The sequence below is a fragment of the Enoplosus armatus genome, chromosome 14 (genome assembly GCF_043641665.1).
Source record: "Enoplosus armatus isolate fEnoArm2 chromosome 14, fEnoArm2.hap1, whole genome shotgun sequence".
Classification (NCBI taxonomy): domain Eukaryota; kingdom Metazoa; phylum Chordata; class Actinopteri; order Centrarchiformes; family Enoplosidae; genus Enoplosus; species Enoplosus armatus.
The window spans coordinates 6751613-6774856 of NC_092193.1; the positions used below are offsets into that span (position 1 = coordinate 6751613).

General features: G+C 39.7%; 1 protein-coding gene across 1 annotated transcript in view; it reads right to left on the minus strand.

The window, feature by feature from the left end:
* LOC139296194 (collagen alpha-1(XI) chain-like) overlaps nt 1-14960 on the minus strand; it is an 80538-nt gene extending 65578 nt beyond the window's left edge. The window contains exons 1-4 of the mRNA XM_070918538.1: nt 14846-14960; nt 8427-8591; nt 5450-5663; nt 4047-4209 (exon numbers count right to left, since the gene is read on the minus strand). Of these exons, the coding sequence (XP_070774639.1) occupies nt 4047-4209; nt 5450-5663; nt 8427-8591; nt 14846-14960 (657 nt within the window). The remainder of the gene's footprint in view (nt 1-4046; nt 4210-5449; nt 5664-8426; nt 8592-14845) is intronic.
* Between the last annotated feature and the right edge of the window lie 8284 nt (nt 14961-23244).

The following is a 23244-nucleotide window of genomic DNA, read 5'->3' on the forward strand; positions in this document are numbered from 1 at the left end:
TCACAACACAAGGGACAAGGAGGTCACATACAGATACAATTTGACAAAAGTTGACATTGTACTGTCATGTAGTAGGGCTGGATAAGTTAAAGAAGAAAGATGTGACAACCTTCTCAGTCACAGCAACACTCATAGAAATATGAATCAATGACTATATTCCTATTATACAATCATAACCAAAACATTTTGTGACGGGTACTGGAGGGTGAAAAGTGACTGAGGCAGATGAGAAACAGTCAGACCGTTTCTCTTCCTGCCAACTCAACCATAAACAATGATTCACTTTAAGGCTTAGAGCCCATCAGAGCCTTGTTAGATTCCTCTGCCAAAGACTGTCCTGCTTGAGGGACAGCGTTTTGGAACAATCTACTATGCAGTAATGACAGACACATAAACAAACTATCTTCGCCTCTCTCTCTCTCTCTCTCTCTCTCCCCCATCCTCCTCACAGACACACACACTCACTCACACATTTTTACGCATGCATGCACGTATGTGACAACAGACACGTAAACACACACTCTGACATACTGCACAAACAAAGAATCCCGCCCTATCCTTTAAAGTCTGAGGAAAGGATTTGCATAAAAATGAGAGATGATTCAAATATCTTGTGGCTTTTATTTAAAAGAAGAAAAAGCAGAAGAAAGGGGGAAAAAAGGCATTTGGAGGCCCGGTCAGTGAGCATATCTTTTAAACAGCTGTGCAATCTGAGCCAAGACTAAGCACACACTGATCATATTTTCCCCTAGCCTTCACTCGTCCCTGTGCTTCCAGCTTTGACACCTGCTTATGCAATCTACTGCAGTAATGTAGCCATGTGCTCACAGCTCAAAGCAGTTTTAGTGAGAAAACTCAGTAATTAAACTGTGGAATGGCTCCAAAGTTGTGAAGCTCAGGCTATGTATGCTAAACAGCCACAATTTCTTAATCTGTTAGGTCTTAGGTATTTTTCTCATGGCTGTAAATCTAAAATTCTTAATACAGTAAATGTTTTGCCTCTTGTTGGATCCATTTACCAAGGTAAGTTTAGGTATAAGAGATATGTTTGAGGATATGTTTACACATGAAGTAGACTGTAACTGTAATGCTTAGGTTATAGCTCATAACTTACCCTAAAACCACAACTTGTCATTTGTACATGTTATGTATGGATTAAACAAACAAGACGCAACAAGTTAATTAGAGGGCTTTAGAGGTGATAGAAAATGCATTTTTGAACATTGGAAAGAGCCAGGCTAGCTGTTTACCCATGCAGTTTTTATGCTAAGCTAGGCTAATTGGCTCCCAGCTCCGGCTCCATACATAACACATGAGGGTGATATCAATCTTCTCACCTCACTCTTGGCCAGAAAGCAAATAAGTGTATTATCCCAAAATGTTGAACTATTCTTTTACAGTAATCTGGCTAGTATTCGTCAAGATGTCTTACTCTCCACCAGCTGGGAACCACTACATTATACAGCAGAGGTTTATTACCCAACATCTACACAATGACGGATGGGAATCCTAAGAAAGGCAATGAATTAAATATATTCGATTTAAGCCATAATTGAGGCACATCTCTATAAGATTTAAATACATTTTTATATATGCACAAGACCTTAGAGGAACTGGACTCAATAATCTGATTGCAGACATGTTTCAGACTTTCGCATTGTGTTTATCTACAGTAGATAATGCAGCCAGCAGTGCTCCAAAAGTTTCCATAGCCTCGAAGGTGTACTGATTGTAGTATACTTATAGCTGTAGAATGTATGCCAAAGTATAATCCCATAAGCAACAAATCCGAACCAAACACATGGCTTACATCTACTTCACAAACCAGTTTTTATCTATAGGAATATATAGTAATTAGCGAAGACCCTTGTGGCTAACTAACAATTTTTGCCATTAGCAACGCAGCGTGCCTACAAGTAGTCAGTTTGCAATCAACAAATCTAGGGTTATTAAACTTGAAGTGGAAATAATTACAGCTTAAGATATGGCTGCATTTCTAGCTAGACCACTACAGCATTGTTATTGTGTGATACACTGATTAAAACCACCTTGCAACGTGCAAAAACCCTCAACCCTTGGAACAAAAGGAATGATTTTCTCTTCTCCAGGTTTTAAAACAGAGAACAAAACAAATGATGGTAATTCAACAACATTTCGCGTAATATATGTTCAAACAAAGGGCACTCACAGAAGCCAAATGGCAGGTCATAAATCAGCATTAAAAATAGAAAAGACTTGGTGAAAGTGCTGGGCTACTTTTATCCTCTCCACTCAACTCTTAATTACCTTAATTACAATCCCAACTCTAATCACTGTGGCTTTCACTCTTATGCTCCTTACTGTTGGTAAGTTAGTTACTGTGGTTGTGCTCATTGTGCTTTAGCAATAGTAACTGTCAAATGTACGAAATTATTGCCCTATACCTGTATTGACTCTTCTTATCATGACCTAAACATACACCTACACATTTAACCTCTATATCTACCAATGAGATCTGCTGGCCAAAAAACAGCGAAGAAGAGTGGGATCCCATTTTCAAGCAGCTTCTCTGTGGAAAGTCATCTCTGACCTGGAGGCAAACATTTTGCAGGCTGTTCTACTTAGCAAGCATTCCACATGCAGACATCAAAGACAGGCCATTGTCTTCGGAGCTAGCATTCAACTCACATTTTCCACTCAGCTCACAGCTACCTGTGCTAAACCTGGTAGCAAGGACCTCTATCTCACAATCGTCACCTTAGTGACAATACTCTGATCAGTGAATCCTAACTCTGAGCTCGGATAATGATAGTTATTGAGGGAATCATCTCAGAAATAGAAGCAAAATTCATGCATCTCAAATAGTACACTGTCCAATATGAACTGAAGCCTATTAGACCTCAGTCTTTCTTTTATTAAGTGAACTATTCAAACAAATCCAAGCAGTGTTGAGAGAAAAAGGCTACGCAAGTAGTCTCAACACTGTGTTGCTCAAAGTGAACAACACACTGTGCAAGTAGCCTTTGCACAGACATTGCTCACGGCTCTTGCCAAGTATACAAAGCCAATATTGTTGTTCTGGCCAATAAAATTCACCATTTACTGTATGCACAAGTTAATGAAAGACAAATAAAATGTCTGGCCTTAAAGCGTTTGGACTTAAAGTATTAGACACTTGAATTGTCCCTTTTCACAATGGTAAATGAGATTCATTGAGAGTAAGATTCACAATATGCTTTCAATTACATCCATACTTAACCAGGTTGGAGAAATCGCTGGCATCTAGGTAAGCTTTCCAAACTCCCTCAAAACATAATGACTTCAATATAGTGGTGAATGTCTGCATTATATTTGTGAAAGACACTCCTGTGTAGATGATGATCCTGAGACAGACTCTTACCACAGATTTTAGTGTCAGAGGTGAATTGTATTGTATCTTTTGAAGAATATCATATGCAAAAAATAAGCCATTGACATTAATTGTACTTAAGTCCTCTGCACTGATGCAACCTAGGGAAGCATTTAAAGAATAGTGTGGGAAACACATTTATGTGCTTTCTTGCCAACATTTAGATGAGATTGTTACTGCTCTCATATCTTTTGTGCATTAGGTATGGAGCTGGAGTCAGGAGGCGATGAGTCTAGCTTAGCATAGAGACCGGAAGCAGAGGGACACAGCGAGCTTGACTCTCTTTAAAGTTAAAAAATATGCCTACCAACACATTTAAAGCTCACTAATTATTAAGTTGCATCTCTTGTGTTTAATCAGTGCACAAACAGATATGTAAAAATGACATGTTGTGGTAGCCTTTGCAGGGTGCAGTGAGGTCAGGGTAGCTGCTTCCAGTTTTTATGCTAACCCAAGTTAATCGCCACCTGGCTCTAGCTTAATACTTAAACCACAGGCATGAGAGTGTCATCCACCTTCTCATCTCACTCTTGACAAAAAACCTCATCAGTGCATTTCAAAAACGGTCAAACCATTCCTTAAAACCAGTTTGCACCTTAGTCATCACAACGCTACTAGCATAATCCAGGTGAATAGGGATTCAATATGGCCACCTTACCTCAAAGACTTCCTCATCCAGGATCCTGGTGCCAAAGACGGTAATGCCTTCTGTGTTGATGACGGCCTGGTCACTTCTGCCGAGCGGCCTGGTCACCTTCTTCTTACAGTCCACAATGATGGTAACACTCTTCTTCTCCACGCTGATAGCAACGCGATGCCATCTGTTAAGCAAAGGAGCAAAGTAAGAGGTCAGAAATACAACCAGAATGCAATGGCACTTCCTATCCTTTCAGGAAAAACGCCACATTATACTTATTTCTTGCAGAGAGTTAGATGACAAGATTGATACCACTCATATATTTATATGCTAAATATAAAGCTACAGCCAGTGGCTGATTAGCCAAGCTTGGCCTAATGTTAAGACTGGAAGCTGGGAAAACAGCTCGCCTGGCTCTGTCCGAAAGTAACACAATCTGCCTACTAATAGCCATAAAGCTAACAAATTATTGTTTTTACATGACTGTGTCCAGACTTTATGCTAAGCTAATCAGCTGTTGGCTCTAGCTTCATATTTATCATACAGACATGTGAGTGATATGGACTTTCCCATCCAACTCTCGGCACAAACCTTTGAGTATGTGGCAGAAGATATTTAGATTTGGTGATACAGTATGTCAGAGAGAATCAGAAAAAGTTTAAGCAAACCCAATGAATTTAAAAATCATATCAGTAATTGATAAATCATTGGAAAGGGTACATTTCAACTGTGTCAAGATGTATAAACTGCACACTACTGCAAGCTACAAAAAAAGCAAAATTGTAAATGAATGTAATGATTGCACTGCATATTCATACTGTATGTTTTTTTTCCTGATATAATTCATTACAGACAAACAGCACGCATGAAAATTTCAAGGCATTTCTGTTAGCATTTGTGCAAATGATAGACAGCAGCTTTTAACAGTGATTTGTATCAGTGTCATTGGACAGCTATGTGATGTATGAAGATTCTGTATATCAGTATACTGCTGCTGTAAATAATCTGGAAAAGAAAAGACTGTCATCAAATTGCTGGCAGCAATTTATTTGCCATTACTGTCTGACTTGTTCCATATGGTATTAACGACTGAACAAACATAAGATAATAATAAATCCTCAGAGCTGTGTGTCAGTTTACCAGGCTAGAAGAGTTAAGTACGTTCTGAGTGCTTGAGAAAATAAGTTGAGCAGATTTTAAGCAGGTTTTGTTTAGCATAAAATATAACCTATAAATCTAGATAAAGAGCTCAAGATGAGCCTCAAAATGAGATGCTTTGCTTTTGAGCCAATCACACAAGCTTCCCAACAAACACGAGATTTTAAATTCAACACAGAAAAGCAAAGATCCAGGGAACACAAAAATCTACCACCCACATCTGCCCTATGTGTTCAAGCCCTCTTGAGAAGCAGTCAGTCACTTACTTGCCGTCAGCAAGGTTGATGGAGCGGAACAGGGGGTACTCCTCCGGGGCAGGCTTGCCATGCTGGTCCTCATACAGGAAGACGGGGGAACGGCCCACCTCCACGCCGAGCTGCTGGATGCCTTGCTGGTTGTACACGGACAGCAGGAAGGACTGGAGGCCAGCCTTGGGCTTGATGGTAAACAGGATGGAGAAATCTTCTGGGAAAACCCCCCCTGAAGGTGGAACAAGCAGCAGAGATGTAGGTTGGTATGTTAGTAAAGACCCACAGATATGTAGTTACAAAATCTGGGTAAATGCACATTTTTATCAGAGCTCTGCTTCAGATTCATGCAATGACACACATGGGAACTCCCCAGTATAACCACAGTATTTTAATTAAATTTAATTAAATAACTCTTGTGGGGATGTTGGATCAGGAGTGCTTTTTTTCATTTCTGAGGATGATGCACAGAGGTTTTATTGCCTACCTTCCTTCTTTCAGTTAAAGTAATAGTTTTGGGAAAAGCACTTTCTTTCTTGCTGAGAGTTAGATGAAAAGATTGATACCTCTCTCCATTGTCGGTTCAGTGAATATGAAGCTACTGCCAGCAGCCAGTGAGCTTAGCCCAGCACACAACCCCACGTAAAACCACAACATTATTAGTTTTTTTGTACAGATTAAACAAACAAGATATACCATGTTAATTTGTGAGCTTTGGGGGTGTTGGGAGACAGGTTTTGTTACCTCTGGACAGAGCCAGGCTAGCTGTTTTCCCCCTATCCAGTCTTTGTGCTAAGCTAAGCTAACAGGCAGTAGCTTCAAATTAAACATAGAGATACTATGAGATCTTTTCATCTAACCCTCCCAAAATGTCGAACTATTCCTTTAAGTTAAGCATCGCTATTCCTTTCTATGAAGACTCCATTTCACCTTAAGCCTCATCTTTTACACATCTATCTTCTACCTTACAAGGGCAATTGTATTGTAATGACTAAATTGAATAATGGCAAGTTTATTAGCCCTCTAACTTTCTCTCCTCACATTAAACCCCAGTGTCTAGACAACGGGACCTGGAGCAGTGTTTATTAAGGAAGCTGAAAGAGACCTTGGCACCCCCTGAAAGGACTCAAAGGTGGTGATGTAGCCACATTAATTTTACAAGGGCTGTAAAGACTCAAACAAATGTCATATTCTTAAAACCATAATATCTCGGTTCAATGACAAAATAACTAATCCTGATCAAATTAAAGTCCAATTATTCTGACTGAGGACATTTTGACACTTGGCTTCCATGGCACCTCCAACACCTGCCCTCTCAAGTTTAATTATATTCTTCAAATTTCCGTTACTGAAAGTGTAAGGTGTGCTGGCAGTTTAGGCCAAAAATCACAGAAATTTAGTTCTAATACATCACACTATTTTGAACTGTTTTTTGCTCTTTGAAATCAAGCCAAATTGAGAAAGAAAAAAAACAGACACATACAGCACAGACTGGGACAATTTATTTAACAGCACTCAGTTCCTAATAAATTTCTATACTCTTTCTTGCCAAGTTAGTTTTGAGTAAGTAAGCTACTGGGGGCTCTTTCTCCACTTTGCCCCAGTAATAAAGAATTAACAGGCTTCCAATGGATGTGAACTTTATTGTTATATATTATAATGCATTGTATTTGTGCTTAAGTACACAATGTTTCATATTTCCCCTGGCAAGATTGGAAATTGACAAATAGCACATTCACATCTGTCAACAGCTCATTTGTTTTCTACAGCCATCAGTAATGACATAGGTCTTATCCTCTGCAGTTCATTACCTAATATTCGGATTAGCTGATGAGCTAAACCAAATGGTTACGCAGTAAAATTTATTTTTTGTTTCTCTGAGTGGACTCCTTCCTGATAAAATAAATATGGCTTTACTTCTCACAAACAGCCGGGCAGCAGACTTTGAGTCAAGCAATGCGCATTCATTATGACAACCCTGCTAGATTTCACTACATCAGCCAAATACAGCATACTGGAGTCTGCCAGCAATCAAACTTGAGGACAGATACTTTATTGACAAGATCAGTCCACAAAACATCAAAAGAAATATTCCTCTCATTGATTTGCTGTAATAAATTGTGGGTTCCCCCAAAATATCAAATAACAAAAAGCTGGTGTTGCTCTCCTTACTTGAGTCATATGTTTACATGACATTTCATACACCATGTGCCGAGTGACTCTCATCCCCTATGGGCTCTTGGGGCCTACTGTAACACCAGCGCATTCATGAGCATCTTCTAGAAAACAATTGCTGTAAGTCTGCACTGCATTTTAGAAAACAGGTGTTCGTAGTGATGGGTTTCATTACAGTTACTCATCACATCACTTTTTTTTCTGTTTTATTGTGAAGCTGAAACATCTTAAAGATGTTTCTATTTTGCCATTAAGTGGTTCAAGACAAATAAAAGTAAGTAAGACAAGTAAATGAAAGCCTCACTTTCAGTTATTAGTTTGAGTAGGCATTTTTTGTGTTTTTCTGCCACGCATTGCTCTAGGGATGGCAAAGTCGATCTGTCAGTCGGTCCAGCACTTTGGTTTATGGCCCACCACATCACAAAATATGGTGGAATCCTTCATCTCTGAGATCCTTTAATTTCATGAAATTTGCCAGATAAAAGTGTATATTCAAAGTTCTCCACAGAGGTAATACAACATAACGTATATTATGTCCTGAACAGCAGTAGGCAAGTCATTTTAAAGAAAATGCTGCACTCACCAACATTACAACTTCATCCTCTTTTCATATCTTTGGTGTTCTTTGGTATAAAGCACCCAGATGAGCAGGTAAATGCTGTGTGCAGTTTACTTACATCTGAACTAATGATTGAGTTCTTTTTTTGTTGTTGCGAGATCCACTTTCTACTTCTCCGGAGCAACTGATGGGCAACGTTGCCTGCTGTTTCAGATTCAGCGTGAATGCTGGTAATCTGTGGGAGGGAAGAAAGGAGGTTACCTGGGAAGAGCTGTTTGGTTGGAGCGCTGATCTGAGCCCGTTTTCCCACTCGGTAAGCTACGTCGGGTTTGGATCCTCTCCGGGCTGTGCAGAAGCCTGTTGTTTTCCGTACTCCTTCAGGAGAGCTCTGGAAGTCTAGAACCTTCAGTACATCTACTGGTTCAGCTGTGGAGGCAGAACAAAGAATTGATTTCATCACTCAATGATACTTGAGCAGCAAAATGTCATAACATTTGCACCGCAGTAAGTTATTTGGGGAATGCATTTGTCTAAATCTCCTAAGTGCTGAGTCAGTGTTCCTCATGTATGGAAGCTATTTGGGTGTTTTTTAGTGGGTTTGCTCTTTTGTATTTTTGTTTGTACTAATGTTACTTTCAAAGGTATATGTGAAAATACGGCTCAAAGTGTGGATTGGAGAATTGTTCTGAGATGCTGCACTCACGTGCAGTTGTATAGATTGGAAAACATGACTTTCCGGATCATGAATCAGCTTATAAATGTAATATTGTTTCACAGTCAACTCTTACATGTCAAAGTAAATTCTCAGTCTGCATCATGTACGCAGAAAATCAACATTACATTGACTGCTAAAGCCATACTCGCTGCACATGCTGCTACAAAAGACATTAAACTAATTTAATCTTTTAGAAAATAATAAAAAATAAATAAAAGAATTAACATTCAAATATAAATAAATGTAACAATTAAGATGATGTATGAGGTTATAGAAGAAAATGCTTTTTATTATAATGTATTTTTAGTGTACATGTTGTAAAAGCTGCATGTCATTTTACAGTACACAGTAAGCATATTTCAACAGTTAACAGAAAACCTAATAGGACCTGGCATTTTGATGATACGTCAACATTTACACCCATTACACCCCTTGCCTGTGCAGGGACTGTTGGCCAAATCTGTCAGTTCATGCAGTTGTTCGTTTATGAGCTACCTTGGCAGAGGAGCAGTAAAAATGTTAGGAACCATTCAGCAAACATAATTGGCCCCCTCCTCACTGCCACTGTTACCCCCACAGCCAAAAGCCGAGGTATCTATGGGATGATAAAACTCATTGCTGTTGATCATTGGGTCTTTGGAATAAGGAGAGCACAGAGGGGAGCAGGTTTACAAGCTTCTTAACACTACTAGACTCTTTTCTATCAATGGACCTGGAACTCAGGGGTGAAACTACTGTGCCATGCAGTCATAAACACCGTTTCTCATTTCTTTTTCTTTTCTCTCCTGCTATCGCTATTGTCCAGCTCTACCTTCATTCCTGAGATTTTTACTCTCTTCTCTGTCCCATTCTGTAAATGTTTTTTCTCTTAAACCCTTATCTTCTCTATTCCCGGAGGCACATCACCAGATACAGTGTGATTATGGGGAATTTAAGAGGCCTAATAGGGTGTCTTTTAAGTCCAGTGTATAAACAGGAGTGTTGACGTACAGCAAAGTGCATTCGTGATTTAACGCATGTCTGCCTGAGGCTGCATTTGCTTAAAAATATACAGTATGAGGAGGCTATTAATTCAAGGTCATTATGGGTGATGTAATGGATAAAACAGCAAATGTACATAGAGATTTTCTCATGAGAAAAGTGCAGATGTGAACAAATTGTTTAATTCTGGCTTATATTCTGTGACTGTGACAGTGCAGCTCTTGCAGTAGGTTATTACTTGTCTGCACTTGGCGGTGTCAACTTAAGTAATCCATTCATTATAAAATACATACATACATACAGTATTGCAACATTTCTATCTGTCTCCATGAAAACAGTGGATGTGATGTGTTTATTTGTAAGCTCTGTACACAGCAGTATCTATTTAAAGTTTGCTAACATTAGCCACCATGAGCTACTGGTCATACCAGACCAAGTAAGGCTGTAGCAGCAAAAACTCCTGAGTTGTAGTGAAATAAGCAAAGGCGTGTTTTATTGCTTATGAATTGAGAAGAAGAGTGTGTTATTTCTTCTTCTTCTTCTTCTTCTTCTTCTCCTTCTTCTTCTTCTTACATACTCGGGCTTTAAATAAGCAGCCATGAATGAAAGTATGATTTATTACTTCTTATTCATGTTGGTGAGGGGACAAGATTGCTAATAATATGCTAGAATTTACTGGAAAAACATGACAGATCAAACACTTTCTAATGACAACTGATGTGCTGCCTTGTAATTTAATGACATTCACCACATATAATAACATCTCTGCACTGTTGTAGTGTTAATATACTAAAGCAAAAACAAAGACTGTAAGTCCGCACATCAATACTGCAGTATGTATTGGCCTGACTAAATGAGATCTACAACTGAGAGGGGAATATTAAAAGCTAACAGAGGTCCAACGCAGAAAATAAAACGACTAACAGTTAAATTTCCACTCCAAACCAAACTCAGTGCAACCCAACTATTAACTGCTACTTGTTTAACTATTACAAAAACCACAGCAGCAAAAACCAGCGCAACAGTGTCCAGACATCACATTACTCATTGTCTTTTCAGTGAGTCAAGAGGCAGGATGTGTCCTCTTCAAAGACCCAGCAATGATAAACAATGTCTGAATAGTCAGCTGGGAAGATAAAGCCTTTAAGGAATGGCAGATAACCGGCTTAATGTGAAATCTCCCTTTCTTGGAAAAAAATTGAGATCCATGTGTTTGATACCAGCTTCAAAACATTGTGGGAAAATTATTTAAAGGGATCAGACAGACGGCTTTCTCGAAATTCACATTGCAGGAAATCTCCTCATCTGCCTTATAAAACTCCACAAAACTGTGCGAACCAGGAAGAGAGTTTGGTCAAGAGACACAGATGAAGAAGAAATAGCATACACTGATGGTGGAAATATTATTTAAAGGAATATAATGTACAGAAATAGAGTCTTATAGTCCTTTTTCCCCATCAATGGAAATACCATGTGTTCTTTCTTGTGATGCAAAATGTAGACCCTAAAGTGTTACTCTATACTTTTACCATACTTTTCTGAAATGCCTCTTTGCTAAATATTTTAACATTAATCTATAGCGAAAGCTATAATATATACACCTGTTTACATTTTATGTTTTTTTAAGTCATGTGGCACGTGAAGCCAGGAAGCGCTGATTGTGCGGTTCCTGTTCGCTTTTAGTGACCAGCAGGGGGTCTGATGGGTGGAGCTATAAGTCCACATGCTGAACCCATTATGGCACTGGCACCACTCCCTACACCCCCCCTTACTAAAACATACATGAGACTAAACTGAGAAGGCCCCATCCCTGTAGCTACTTCTCCTGTGACCAGAAAAATAACAGCTTGAGTGGTGAATCAAACTCGCTTGATTTCGAGCACATGCTTCGGGGTCGTGTCTCGAGTTTTAGCTCATTTGAAGTTGAGCAGATCTGCTCTTTAAGTGATGGAAAGGACTGGAGTCATTTGCGCTGATATGGGTCCAGATCATCTGATGCCAGAGCTGATGAATTTAAATTGTTAAGAGTATAAGCATCAAGCAAGCTGCACTGCTGGGAAATCAAACAAATCAGACTGTCTTTACTTTTGATTTCTATTAAAGTCACTCCCATTATAAGTTTTATCTACCAAAGAGCTGTTTAACAGACACAGAGTTTGTTTTCTCCTGAAGACTACCAGAGTGACTTCTGACTTGAACACAGACAGAGTAAAATACAATTGTGAGTACAGACTAAATGCCAAGTTTTAAACCTCACACCGAATGCCTCATAAAAAAGAAAATAGTCTGTGGCTCTTTCTGAATATTGTCCCAAGTACAGAGCTACTGGTTCTTGAAAAAAAAGAAAGCTTGGACTAAAGGTCTCTTTGTGAGTTTCAGAATGCCTTTCTGCATTACTGCATACCTCAAGGCCTCATATATTCCAGATGTGCTGAATTGGCCAAGAACCCCCCCCACACACACACACACCCACCCGCCCACCCGCACCCCCGACTCTTCAGCCCCTCTCCTTCCACAACCATCGCTTCACAGAAGCCCTGAAAAACAGGCAATATCCCAAAACCATTAAAGACCCCAAATGAAAAGGTATAAGGCTTTTTAAAAGCTTTTCAGCCTTGGAGGAGTTTGAGCCAGCGTGCTATACCCTTAACACATCCTGAAAAAGATTCCCATCCTTCCACCTTTAAAAAGGAATAAACCCTACTCTAATGATAAGGATGAAACCCACAAGAGAGAGAAGACAGTTCTCTCGTCTGCTGAAGGTACCAAAGCAGTTTCAGACGAGCCACAGTCTTGTCTGAGGGGTAATTTGTCAGTCTCTCTGATTTTTAATGACACATCTTCCTGACTGCTGTCGGGGACTTGTGATATACTATCTGCCATGTTAACAAGCTACTACTATGACAAAGAGTGTGATTTCCCCTGAAGCAGTGAAGCATGTAGTGACAAGAGAAACCTCCGTAAAAATCATTAAAGCGATTCCACCAGTAGACCCTCACACATTAAAGTACCATTTTCAGCTGTATCGCCAAAATTTCCAGGACTCTTCATCTCATAACTCATCAGAGACGTACAGTTTGATGTTTAAGTTTAGACGTGTGATTAACTTTTAAATCCGTGACATTCCGACTTAATGTCTCTGTGGCCCTGCGGTCGCGCAGCAGCATCTTTTTTGTGTCACTGCCATCTACTGAGAGTTGGCAGCATAGGCAGCAATTAAAGTACATTGGAAAGCCTGTAAATGTTTGCTAGCACATCATGCAATTATGGTTAGTTTAAATATCAGTCAGAGTGAAGAAAGATGGGCAATGAGCAAGCCATCCCACTGTGGTATTCGCTTTCATGATCTTTTCAGTTTTGGGGAGCTCTCTGCAATTTGCTCTCTGCTGAATGATTTCTTTATGTACTGTATCATAGGACTTGTACAGTGTAAACAGTGAGTGGTGATGGTTCAAAACGGGGAGGGACTTAAGACGGGAAATGTCTAGACAGGATGCAATACATTACACAAATGATCAACTATTGTATATTAGCCTCTGATTAACATTTTAATGGAGCCATATAAAATCTAAACTTTGAACTGAATATGTTTATCTATGTCAGTATTATGGATCTGATACAAGAATGCAAGTATTTGAAAGGTTGCATAATAACTGATCTGATGTCAAAACCACAAATATTAAAAAGCAACATGCATCCAAATAGACACAACTTTGACTGACACAAAGTTGTCCTAGTTAAAGCCACAGTACGGCATGGATGTCTCTCCGACTCCACAGACAAAGGAAACATAATGGATGTAGTTAATGTGACCCACATATGTGTTTTTAAAGCAAAGGAAATACTCCAGATTTTTTTTTCTTTTTTCCATCAACGCCCCATCTTGGATTTAGTGGGAGCCCAGATAATGTGGAAAGATGGTGATCCTTCAGGCCAGAATATGAATTTCACTCCCAGAATTCCAGTGTTATGCACAGTATATTAAATACACTCTCAGAATATTTATCACAAAACCCCTAAATCTAAAGTTACACTGTGCCACAGTAAACTCAGATTGAGATATCAGTACGGCAGCTGACAGTTTATTAGACAAAATAAGAACATTTTCAGCCAACTTTATGTCTATTGTGAATCTGATTTAACTATTAGGTTTTTACTTCACTGATATAAAAAACTTAATGTACTATATGTGGGGTACTAGTTATATCACCAAACGTCGTGCGTAAAAGTTATGCGTAAAACCTTAAGGGTTTCCAGTCGTACAGCCAAGTGATATACTGAAATAGTGAAATAATCAAAGCTGCCAAAATTATACAGCAGAGTGTAAATTACAGCAGTATATTCACCGCTAATAAGCGCCATCGTTGCTCACTGGTCACTTTTAGGGCACACTTTTTACGCGGAGCATATGTGTCAAGAAGAAATGCACTGTCAGCCTCTCTTCTCTCCTCGCTGACCACACCTGGATGGCAGACTTAACCTACTTAGACACTCAGAGGAAACTAAGAGAGAGCAGCATCTCCGTCGGTTTGTGCTAAGAATGTTTTTGCATTACAATCACTCCAACATGAATTTGGACACATTAAAACTATGAAGGCAAGCCCAGTCAACAGTTCAGGTAAGTGTCAAGGTAACAACTTCGAAGTCATCAACAAGGCTTAGAGACAGTGTAGAGACACATGAGACCTCTTTAAAAGTTACTGGAAAACTTGGATGCAGGTGCAGTCGTATGATAGGGGGCTCAATTTGATGTTACTCAACAAAAAACGGACCACCAGTCAGCATCACAAGATAAATTGCCTCGACTATTAAAAACAAAAAAGAAGCTGCTCTGTCGGATGAGGTGGATCAGTCTACTGTGCGCTAGAAAAGGTTGGTAAACTGAGCTACGGCGATTGGCAGAAGTTGATGTCCACCTCTGGGCTGGCCGCCAGCCTGGAGGACGCAAAGTGTCTGTGGCGTCTAGTAACATGCAGCTTCTTACCTGCTCTGACATCGGCGGCTTGTAGAATTAAAATTAATGTGACCACAGCGATTAGCGTTGAATCCCATAGCCACCTTTTCGTTTTCCACCTGGTGCTCCACCTTTGCATCTCCATGGTGAGCGCCCGCAACTGTACAGAAAACGGGCGACTTTTAACAAAATTCAGTCCCTTCCACAGTCCACAAAAAGAAAGTGCTTATACTACAGCGCCATGTGTGAAAGTATAAGGATGCCTCTCACAGCCAGACTGGGCCCTTCAGATCCGCTCCCCCTTAAGCCCAGCACTCAGACTGATGGTAAAGGGCTTTCATGAAAAAAAAAAAGCGCAAACCACTCTGTTCCCTGAGAGTTGCGCACCGTCAGGAGGCTGGACAAACGCCGTAACACTGAACCTGAACCGGCTGTAAGATACTGACACTGGAAAATCCTCCGTTCATCAAATCACCAGTCGGGAAAGTTGTCTCGGGACCCGCCCCCTGAGCTTTGAAAGAGGGTGAATAGCATCAAGCGGAGCATCACTGCATCCCAATGAAATTCCTAATTACAGGACTCAGTGCAGTATCCTAGACAGATACTAATCTGATTATCCTAAAAGCACAGACATGTGCTCTTTATAATCTTTTAGTTAAGGACAAAGATTTGCAATAAAATAACACAACAACTAAAAGAAAATCTTTTTAGAAAGAAGCTTTTAAGAGTGGGCATGGGGCAGGAGGTACAGCAGGTGAGGTGATAAACTCAATGCAACACAGTAAATGCAAATGAAGTGGTGGGGTGGAGCTGTTATTTCATATGTTTCCTGAAAGCCTAAGAATGTGAAAAGAGCCTGAATAGCATCTACATGGGCCAATGGCTAATTTAAAAGCCTCAGTGGCCAAAATGAAATGTTTTCCAGACTCTAGGAGTTTCCTCGAGGAGCCCTTCGAATTTTTTTGGACAGCACGGCTCCTGAGGCCTGAAAATAATTAATGGTTGAAGATGACTGGAACAAAGAATGGAAGCACAGGTGGTAGCTATAGAGTCCTCCTCTTGATTTGGTTTTCCCAGTGTGCACCGATGAAAGACGGATTTAACAGTGTGATGGCAGCCATTCTCACATAAACCCAAACCACATTTTGGAAAATTTGTGTTTACGTGTTTTATAACAAGGCAGAAATTAGAACCATAGGTTTAGCAGATATTTAGTACGTTGATGTGAAGATTTAGTACAGTGCTGTGCAGGTGTGGCTAATTAAAAATTAATAGTTTGGATGTATAATTGGGATTAAATATAAAAAAATACAGATCAATGGCTACATGCCTGGACTTCCATTCAAAATAAGGTCAAATGCTATTGTGCGTGCAAGTGTGGCTTTGATTAGTTGTTTTAGACTCCAGGGTGAGCAGGACTAGTGGTCTGATTCATTAGGGCCACCAATTTTTTAAACATTTATTTACCGCAGGGAAATTTGCTGAGCATTTGTATTTTTAAACACATTCACATCTGGTTGCAACTCTGTGAAACCACAGTTTTCTACTGTTGGCCACTGTGCAGCTCTACTGGACAAGTGAAGATGTCTTGCTCATGGGCACTTTGTCTAATTTCTAATTTCCCCCCAGGGATCAATAACGTGTTTCTGATTCTGATTCTTTGGTGGCAGCTGCTGAGATAAGTTCCTTTGACACCATGACTTTCTCCGCCTGACTGGGCACGAAAACATATAGTTGACAACTCTCTCTGAAACTGAGTACTGATGAAAATAAAAATGCATGATTAAGACAAAGGTACAATATCACTGCTAGTGTTGAACAAGATTAAGAGTTTACAACCAAGCTAGCAGCTCTGTGAGGCTGTTCTGAGGCACAGTGGTGCTTTGAGCTAAATGCTAATGTTGGAATGCTGACAACGCTAACCTGCTGAGCATGCATGAGGCTGATTATTATTAGTTTTGCAGGTACGTAGTCATGAACCGATAAAAGTACTGGTACAGTAAAATCTGACCCAATGATGGCGCTAGATAAAAAGAAGGGACATGAATATCTGTGCCAAATTTCAAAATCCATCCAACAATTTTCCAAGAGGAAAAGTCAGGGTATCACCACAATCATTAGGACACATCATCTAAGATCCATGAATATCTGTACAAAATTCTGTGGCATTTCACAGGATAATCTGCTGGTGGTGCAAGAGGAAAAGTCAGGGGATCACCAAAGTCAGTAGGCTTCATCCTCTGGGGACCATGAGTGCCTACACAAAATTGTATGGCAATTCATCCAGTAGTTGTTGAGATATTCCAGTCTGGACCGAAGTGGTGGACCGACAGACCGATCGACGTTGCCAGATTGTGGCTAAAAAGTGTTAAAAGTGTTTGATTCTCACTTTTGGAGCAAATGCTTTGGTCAACTGCCCACTAAATGGTATATACTTTTGTTCAATCATACTCAAATAGGAAATATGAGCAGAAAAGGGTCACTGTTCAAAATATTAGGTGGGAGCTCTGTGGCAAATGTTGTGATGTTGGACTGTCTGAATTGTTTAGATTATTTATCTATGACCCGAAGTGATGACCTTTTGCTTGCTCAGCAGTAACAAAAACTTTCTTGAAAGCAGCCTGGCTGTGCGTATTGGGTTTCTGGCAGATGGTTGGCTTTTTTTTTGGTCATTTTGTTTCAACTTGTTTGGCAGAAAATGTCAGAACCTCTTGTTCATGTTGCTTCCTGGGACTGTGGCCCAAAATGTTTAGTTTAATTTGACGCGCCCTCCTGCGTTGGAAGAGAGGAAATCTGAACAACCGAAACTAAAGTCTTTAGTTTTCCTTTCAAACAGGACTCTGACAGCTGACAAAATGTACTGACAGACGTCCAGCGGCTCCTTATAGATTCTTGTTTCAGATTCAGTCTACAATTTTGAGAGACATGCCTTTAGAGCTGCCCTCTTTGTAGTTGGAAGCATATGATTACAACTGATGCATTTACTGCCAATGTGTACCAAGATGACATTGTATAATTATTCTATAATAAGTCTCTACTCCTTGCATGGTTCAGCCCAGAGCAGCTATAAAAACAAAAATGTCTTGAAAATGTTGCCCGATGGCTGTTTTTCTATTGGAGGCAGCTTTTAATCTGAGTGCTTTCAAGTTTCAGAGTTTTACGTGATGAATAAAAGTGCTTGACGGACCATTTTTCTGTATGTCTGCACATTTGTTGTGATTTGTGATGCTTCTGAAACACTCTACAGTGTCCAGGAAACATCTTCTTCTTCAGCATTTCCTAACGCCTCTCATTATAACACCTCATTGGTGACTCTTTTCATTTGCTTCCTCCATATAGTCACCAGTAACCCTGGAGCGCATAGAAATTCAGTAGGTGCTCAAAGTTACTTCACCTTGAACAAACGTCTGCGATAGGAACGAAGTTTCAACCAGGTCCTCTGAACTCAGACGCGCTCTACAAGATCACAAGTAGATGTAACCTCAAGACCTCCTCATTACTATGAATTATCCAACTAGAAGGCCGTGTGTGCCGGGTTGGGGGTGGAGAGGGATGCATACTAGACACTGCAGACCGCATAACCACTGAGTGGAATGTATGTTTGTCTGGGCTTGCTTATTATAGGTGCATGTGGTACCCAGACAGCCTCACCTAGCAGGGGTTTGCTTGGACGTGAGAAGGTGTGCTTTCACTCTCAAATCTTGTAAGGTCACCAGGTTTTATGTTGCAAAGTCATCGCTTGCTGTACTACACATTCACATACTGCACAGAGGAGAAAAGAAAGAATAACAAGAATTTACAGCCATGCTAACTACTCTACAAGGCACGAGGCACAGCGGTGCTTTCTATGCTAACATCAGCATGATAACTTGCTCACAAAGCTAACATGCTAACACGTTTAGCAGGTGTAATGTTTATCATGTTCACCATCTTAGTTTAGCGTGTTAGCAAGCTATCAATCACTAATTAGCACTGAACAAAAGGTATAGCTAAGGCTGACAGGAATGTCATATTTGCAGGTATTTGGTTATAAACAGAAGGAGGTTTAAATTTTGACCTGATGATGGTAGAGGAAAAGTCAGGAGAAGTTATTGCAGTTCATGAATGCCTGTAGCAAATTTAATAGAAATCCATCCAATAGTTGTGACATTTTACTTAAACCCAAAAGTCAACCTCACACCAGACACTAGAGAAAAACTCAGGGAAACTAAAGACAGTGGGACTCATCCTCTGGGGACCATGAATATCTGTACCAAATTGAACTGCTATCCATCCAATGGTTGTTGCGATATTTCAGTCGGGACCAAAATGGTGGACTGACTGACAGACCAACATTGCCATCCCTAGAGCCATGCCACTTTCATGGTTCATGTTATGAACACCTCAAGAGAGAACACACACTGTACACATTAGCTAAAATAATAATCTGAGTGTTGAGAGTATATAAATGTTTAAACTGGGCACTGAACAAAACCGCATGATGAAAAGGTTCAGTTTCTTGATAGCAGTACTGAGGAGGGTCAGCATAGTTACAAAAGAAGAGATCAGTGCTCAACCTCCATGGGTACCAGAGAAGTGACATAGATGAAAAGAGCCCATCCTATTTTCATGTTTCTTGTCAAGTCTGTGTGATGAATGCCTTTCCTCTCAGCAGTGAACTGAGTGTTATAGTGAGTTAAGTGGAGAGGTCTGTGATAATCTAAACATGCCCCAAGCATCTCATATTTCATGAGCCAAAGTCTCCCTGAGCCCTGTCTCCAGCCGCCAGCAGTAAAAACTGATAGCAGAGAGGAACTGACACTATATGTGGAGGCTTGCAAACACAGCAAAGTGTTTTGCTAAGTCCTGTTATCATACTTTGGGGGAAAACAATTAAGGGTGTCAAATAAACCAGTTTACTTACTGACTTTGGGTCTTCAGCCTTAAATTAGGAATACGACAAACACATGAGATAAAGTCTAAAAGGTACAGGAAAGATACGATGAGAAAAAAGAGCAAACAACTAAGACAAAGCAGAAAACTTGGCAGATGAAGACACATGGCTTGCGCACTGAAGATGCATGAACTCATGAACCTTATTGGATTTAGAGCACTATGGGAGTTGCTGTTTTTATAGGCCATGAATGTTCCTCGTTACTCTTGTTTGTTGTGGTCAAGCATAAATCTCTGTGTCATCTTTGATGCTCTGCATGAAAACTTTTATTTAGAGAATTCAGTTTCATTCTGACATTTGTACAATAGCAATTGTACTATTGAGACTATTCGCACAAACATTCTTGTGTGTGCAGATGAAAAGAGGGATGGGGTCTGGGAATTAGTTTGAGGTACTAAACAGTAAATCACAAAATATGTTAAATCACCACATGTGAAGTGTTCTTGAACCTTATTAACTATAAAGGTTCTGTTGAGCTTGTTAGTCTCTTTTAGCTTATTGTTTTGGTTTTCATGACCTGCAAATGAAGATACAAACTCATCAAACCACTCATTGCTCCATAGCACTACCAGTGGTCAGAAACTCCACAGTGTACCTTTAAGATAAACTTTAAACTAGAAACTATCCTGTAATGTTGAATCAAGGTCAGTGGGAAAGTTTTAAGATTCAGGCAGAGGGTTATTCTTTCCACTGTTTTTCTGAGGACTGTCCAGATACTCAGGCAGGAGTGTGACTTTGTGCTGGAGTTAAAGGCCATTGCTTACAGTTTAGTGACTAAGCAAATGTCTGCTGGGTAACTTTTTATTGCAACAGGTATATTCCTTCTGACGTCTTAATGACTGGGTATGCAAGCAGGGTTTCCAGTCATAAAAACAGTCATTGGGGAGACTCCTTTTCCAACCAGCCATCACCCTTTTAAGATAACAGTTCCACACATACGCATATTGGCATATTTACTGAGCCCAGCTGTGTGTTGAGCTGCATCTCATATTTGGCTAATTTTAGCTTGTTTTTAGCAGTCCTTGAAGCTGTTTGGACACATACTCTTACGAGCCAGTAACAATTTCAGTTCCAGGTGTCTTCTCAAATCAGCCTGAAAACCTGCCTTGGCTTGTCTTTCTCATGAATGGACATCCATGATTTTATTGCGTGAATAAATAAGAGGAACACATGATGCAAATGAAGGAAAACTAGTGTACGAACACAGCTTCAACTAATAAATATATTAGATGATATGACATAAATCAACACATGATTTACCCTGCTCCAAATGAAGATGAGAAAAAAGGACTGTGACTGAAACTATATGACGAGTAATTGAGAGATTATTAATAAGGAGCTCGGTGTTGTAATCATTTATTTACTGGTTCTGCTGGTGGTCCACCACTTTGGTTCAGACTAAAATAACACAACAACTACTGGGTGGATTGCCTTTACATTTTCATGGTCACCATAATATTAGCAAAGTGACAATATTTATGGCTTAGCACCACTGTAACCAAGTTGGCTACTGCCTCACAAAGCTGCTAGTATGGCCGCAGACTCTTGCTCTTGTTCCTTTACTTAATTGCTCAATACTTACTGCATAACCATCATCTTAATCACACGTTTACCTTTGCACATTAAGGCATGTTGTTTGCCTACTTTTATGTTTGTAAATGATGTTGACATCTTTGCAAGGACACTCTTGGTTTATTGTCAGCATAACAAACATGTTGAAAAGAAGCTGAATAAGGATAAAATAGAATAGAAATGTGGGTCAAAGCCAAGGATTGGAGCTGGCATCTAAATAAATTGTCAAGAAAGTGTCAAGAATTTAAACTGACTTGGCTTCCAAATTATACAACTAAATGTTTTTCTACTTAGTCATATCTTGAAGGGCTGTCCAATTCTAACGGTGTAAGGAAAATGTTGCAGATAAAGGATCAAATTGCTAAAATAATACTGTTCCATAAAACTGTTCCACTAATCTTACTGTTGCTGTAATCAGTTGTTCATTCAATCTTTGCTTATTTGAACGTAGTGTGTCACACATGGATGGATATGGCTAATAAAGGCTATCAAATATCCTGGTAAATATTATAAAATGCCGTAAAAATCAAGGTCAAGAGATTCAAATTTGTTGCAACGAAAGAGATTTGTGGCCAACAGACAATGTCACCTTACCTCAATGCAAAAAGTGGCTAAAATACAAACCACATTGGCTTAAGTCCTTGATTACGCCTGTGTGTGCTCCCTTGGAAGACCAAAGACACAACTGTGGCTGGAGATATGGAAAAACAGATGAAGTAGATTATAGAGTACTGCACTCATATCACCCACAACACTGAGAATATGAATGGTCTATTTTGTTCCACTTGCAATGAGGCACTGATATCTTCAATTGATGGCACTGTAACAATGCTTTACTTGAATAGTAATATACGATTTGGCCTACATCGAACTGATTCATCTCTGTGGCCAGGATGTTTTATATATTCCCTCCATCTTGATTGTTACCAGTATTTAAACTGACAGTTACAGTGGAAAAGGTAGAAGCAGTAGCAGAAGTAGCACGCTATGTTCCATTTTCATCACCTCCCACAGTGTATGGATTGGGTGATTTCCAACATGGTGGTTTTGGGTTACAGTAACCACCAGCTGGATGGAGCGTTGTTTCCACCGTGGTGGTAAACTGCAGTGCCTATGCGTCCCTCCACAAGCTTCTAAAACAAGCCAATCAAAAGCCATCAGTCTTAAAAGCAGTACAGGGGTGGAGGAGTAGTGGAACAAACCACACGAGTTTTACATTAGTTTTTCTTTGTGTCCTCTAAGCATTGGGTAGGCCTACTTCAGTTGCTGACAGAGACAGCACCACCTTATTAATAGTATACATTTTCAAATGATTTCTCAACTTAACTTAAATCTGCAGTTACTGATTTTTTTGGCCACTTGGGGGTGCTGAGTCAGGCCGCAAACACAACACTGACATATTATTGCCTATAAAGTTGATATGGCAAACTAGTTAGCAATAAAATTGCCTACTAACATCCAGACCATCGTTAGCATTCATTCTGAGTCATGTTTTTGGCCACCTGATGAAGTCCAAGAGTCACTCTCCTTTTGCCTATGTTAATATTTAAAATTAATGTTTATGGGGTTTGTAAGCCCTATTATTATTCTTGATTCGAGAGATAATCATGCTCTAAATGTTGGAACTACAGTTCCCATAATTTGGGATTTGGAGGATGTAAACAGGAAGTAGCGTTATAATGTTGATATGGAGTCTGTTGGGCTAGCTACAACTTGAGACCCGTTTTTTTAGCCTATATTTGTTTATATTTTGGCAAAATGGCACTATTAAAAGTATGCCGAATTAACTATTCGCAGTTCCGGTTTGTAATGCATCAATGAATGTACAGATAACTATCGTCGGATTACTTTGATACTGAAGAAAACTTAAAAACGTGATGATTCTCAAGCAAGTTCTGGAGTTACAAGAAGCGTCTTTCTTGTA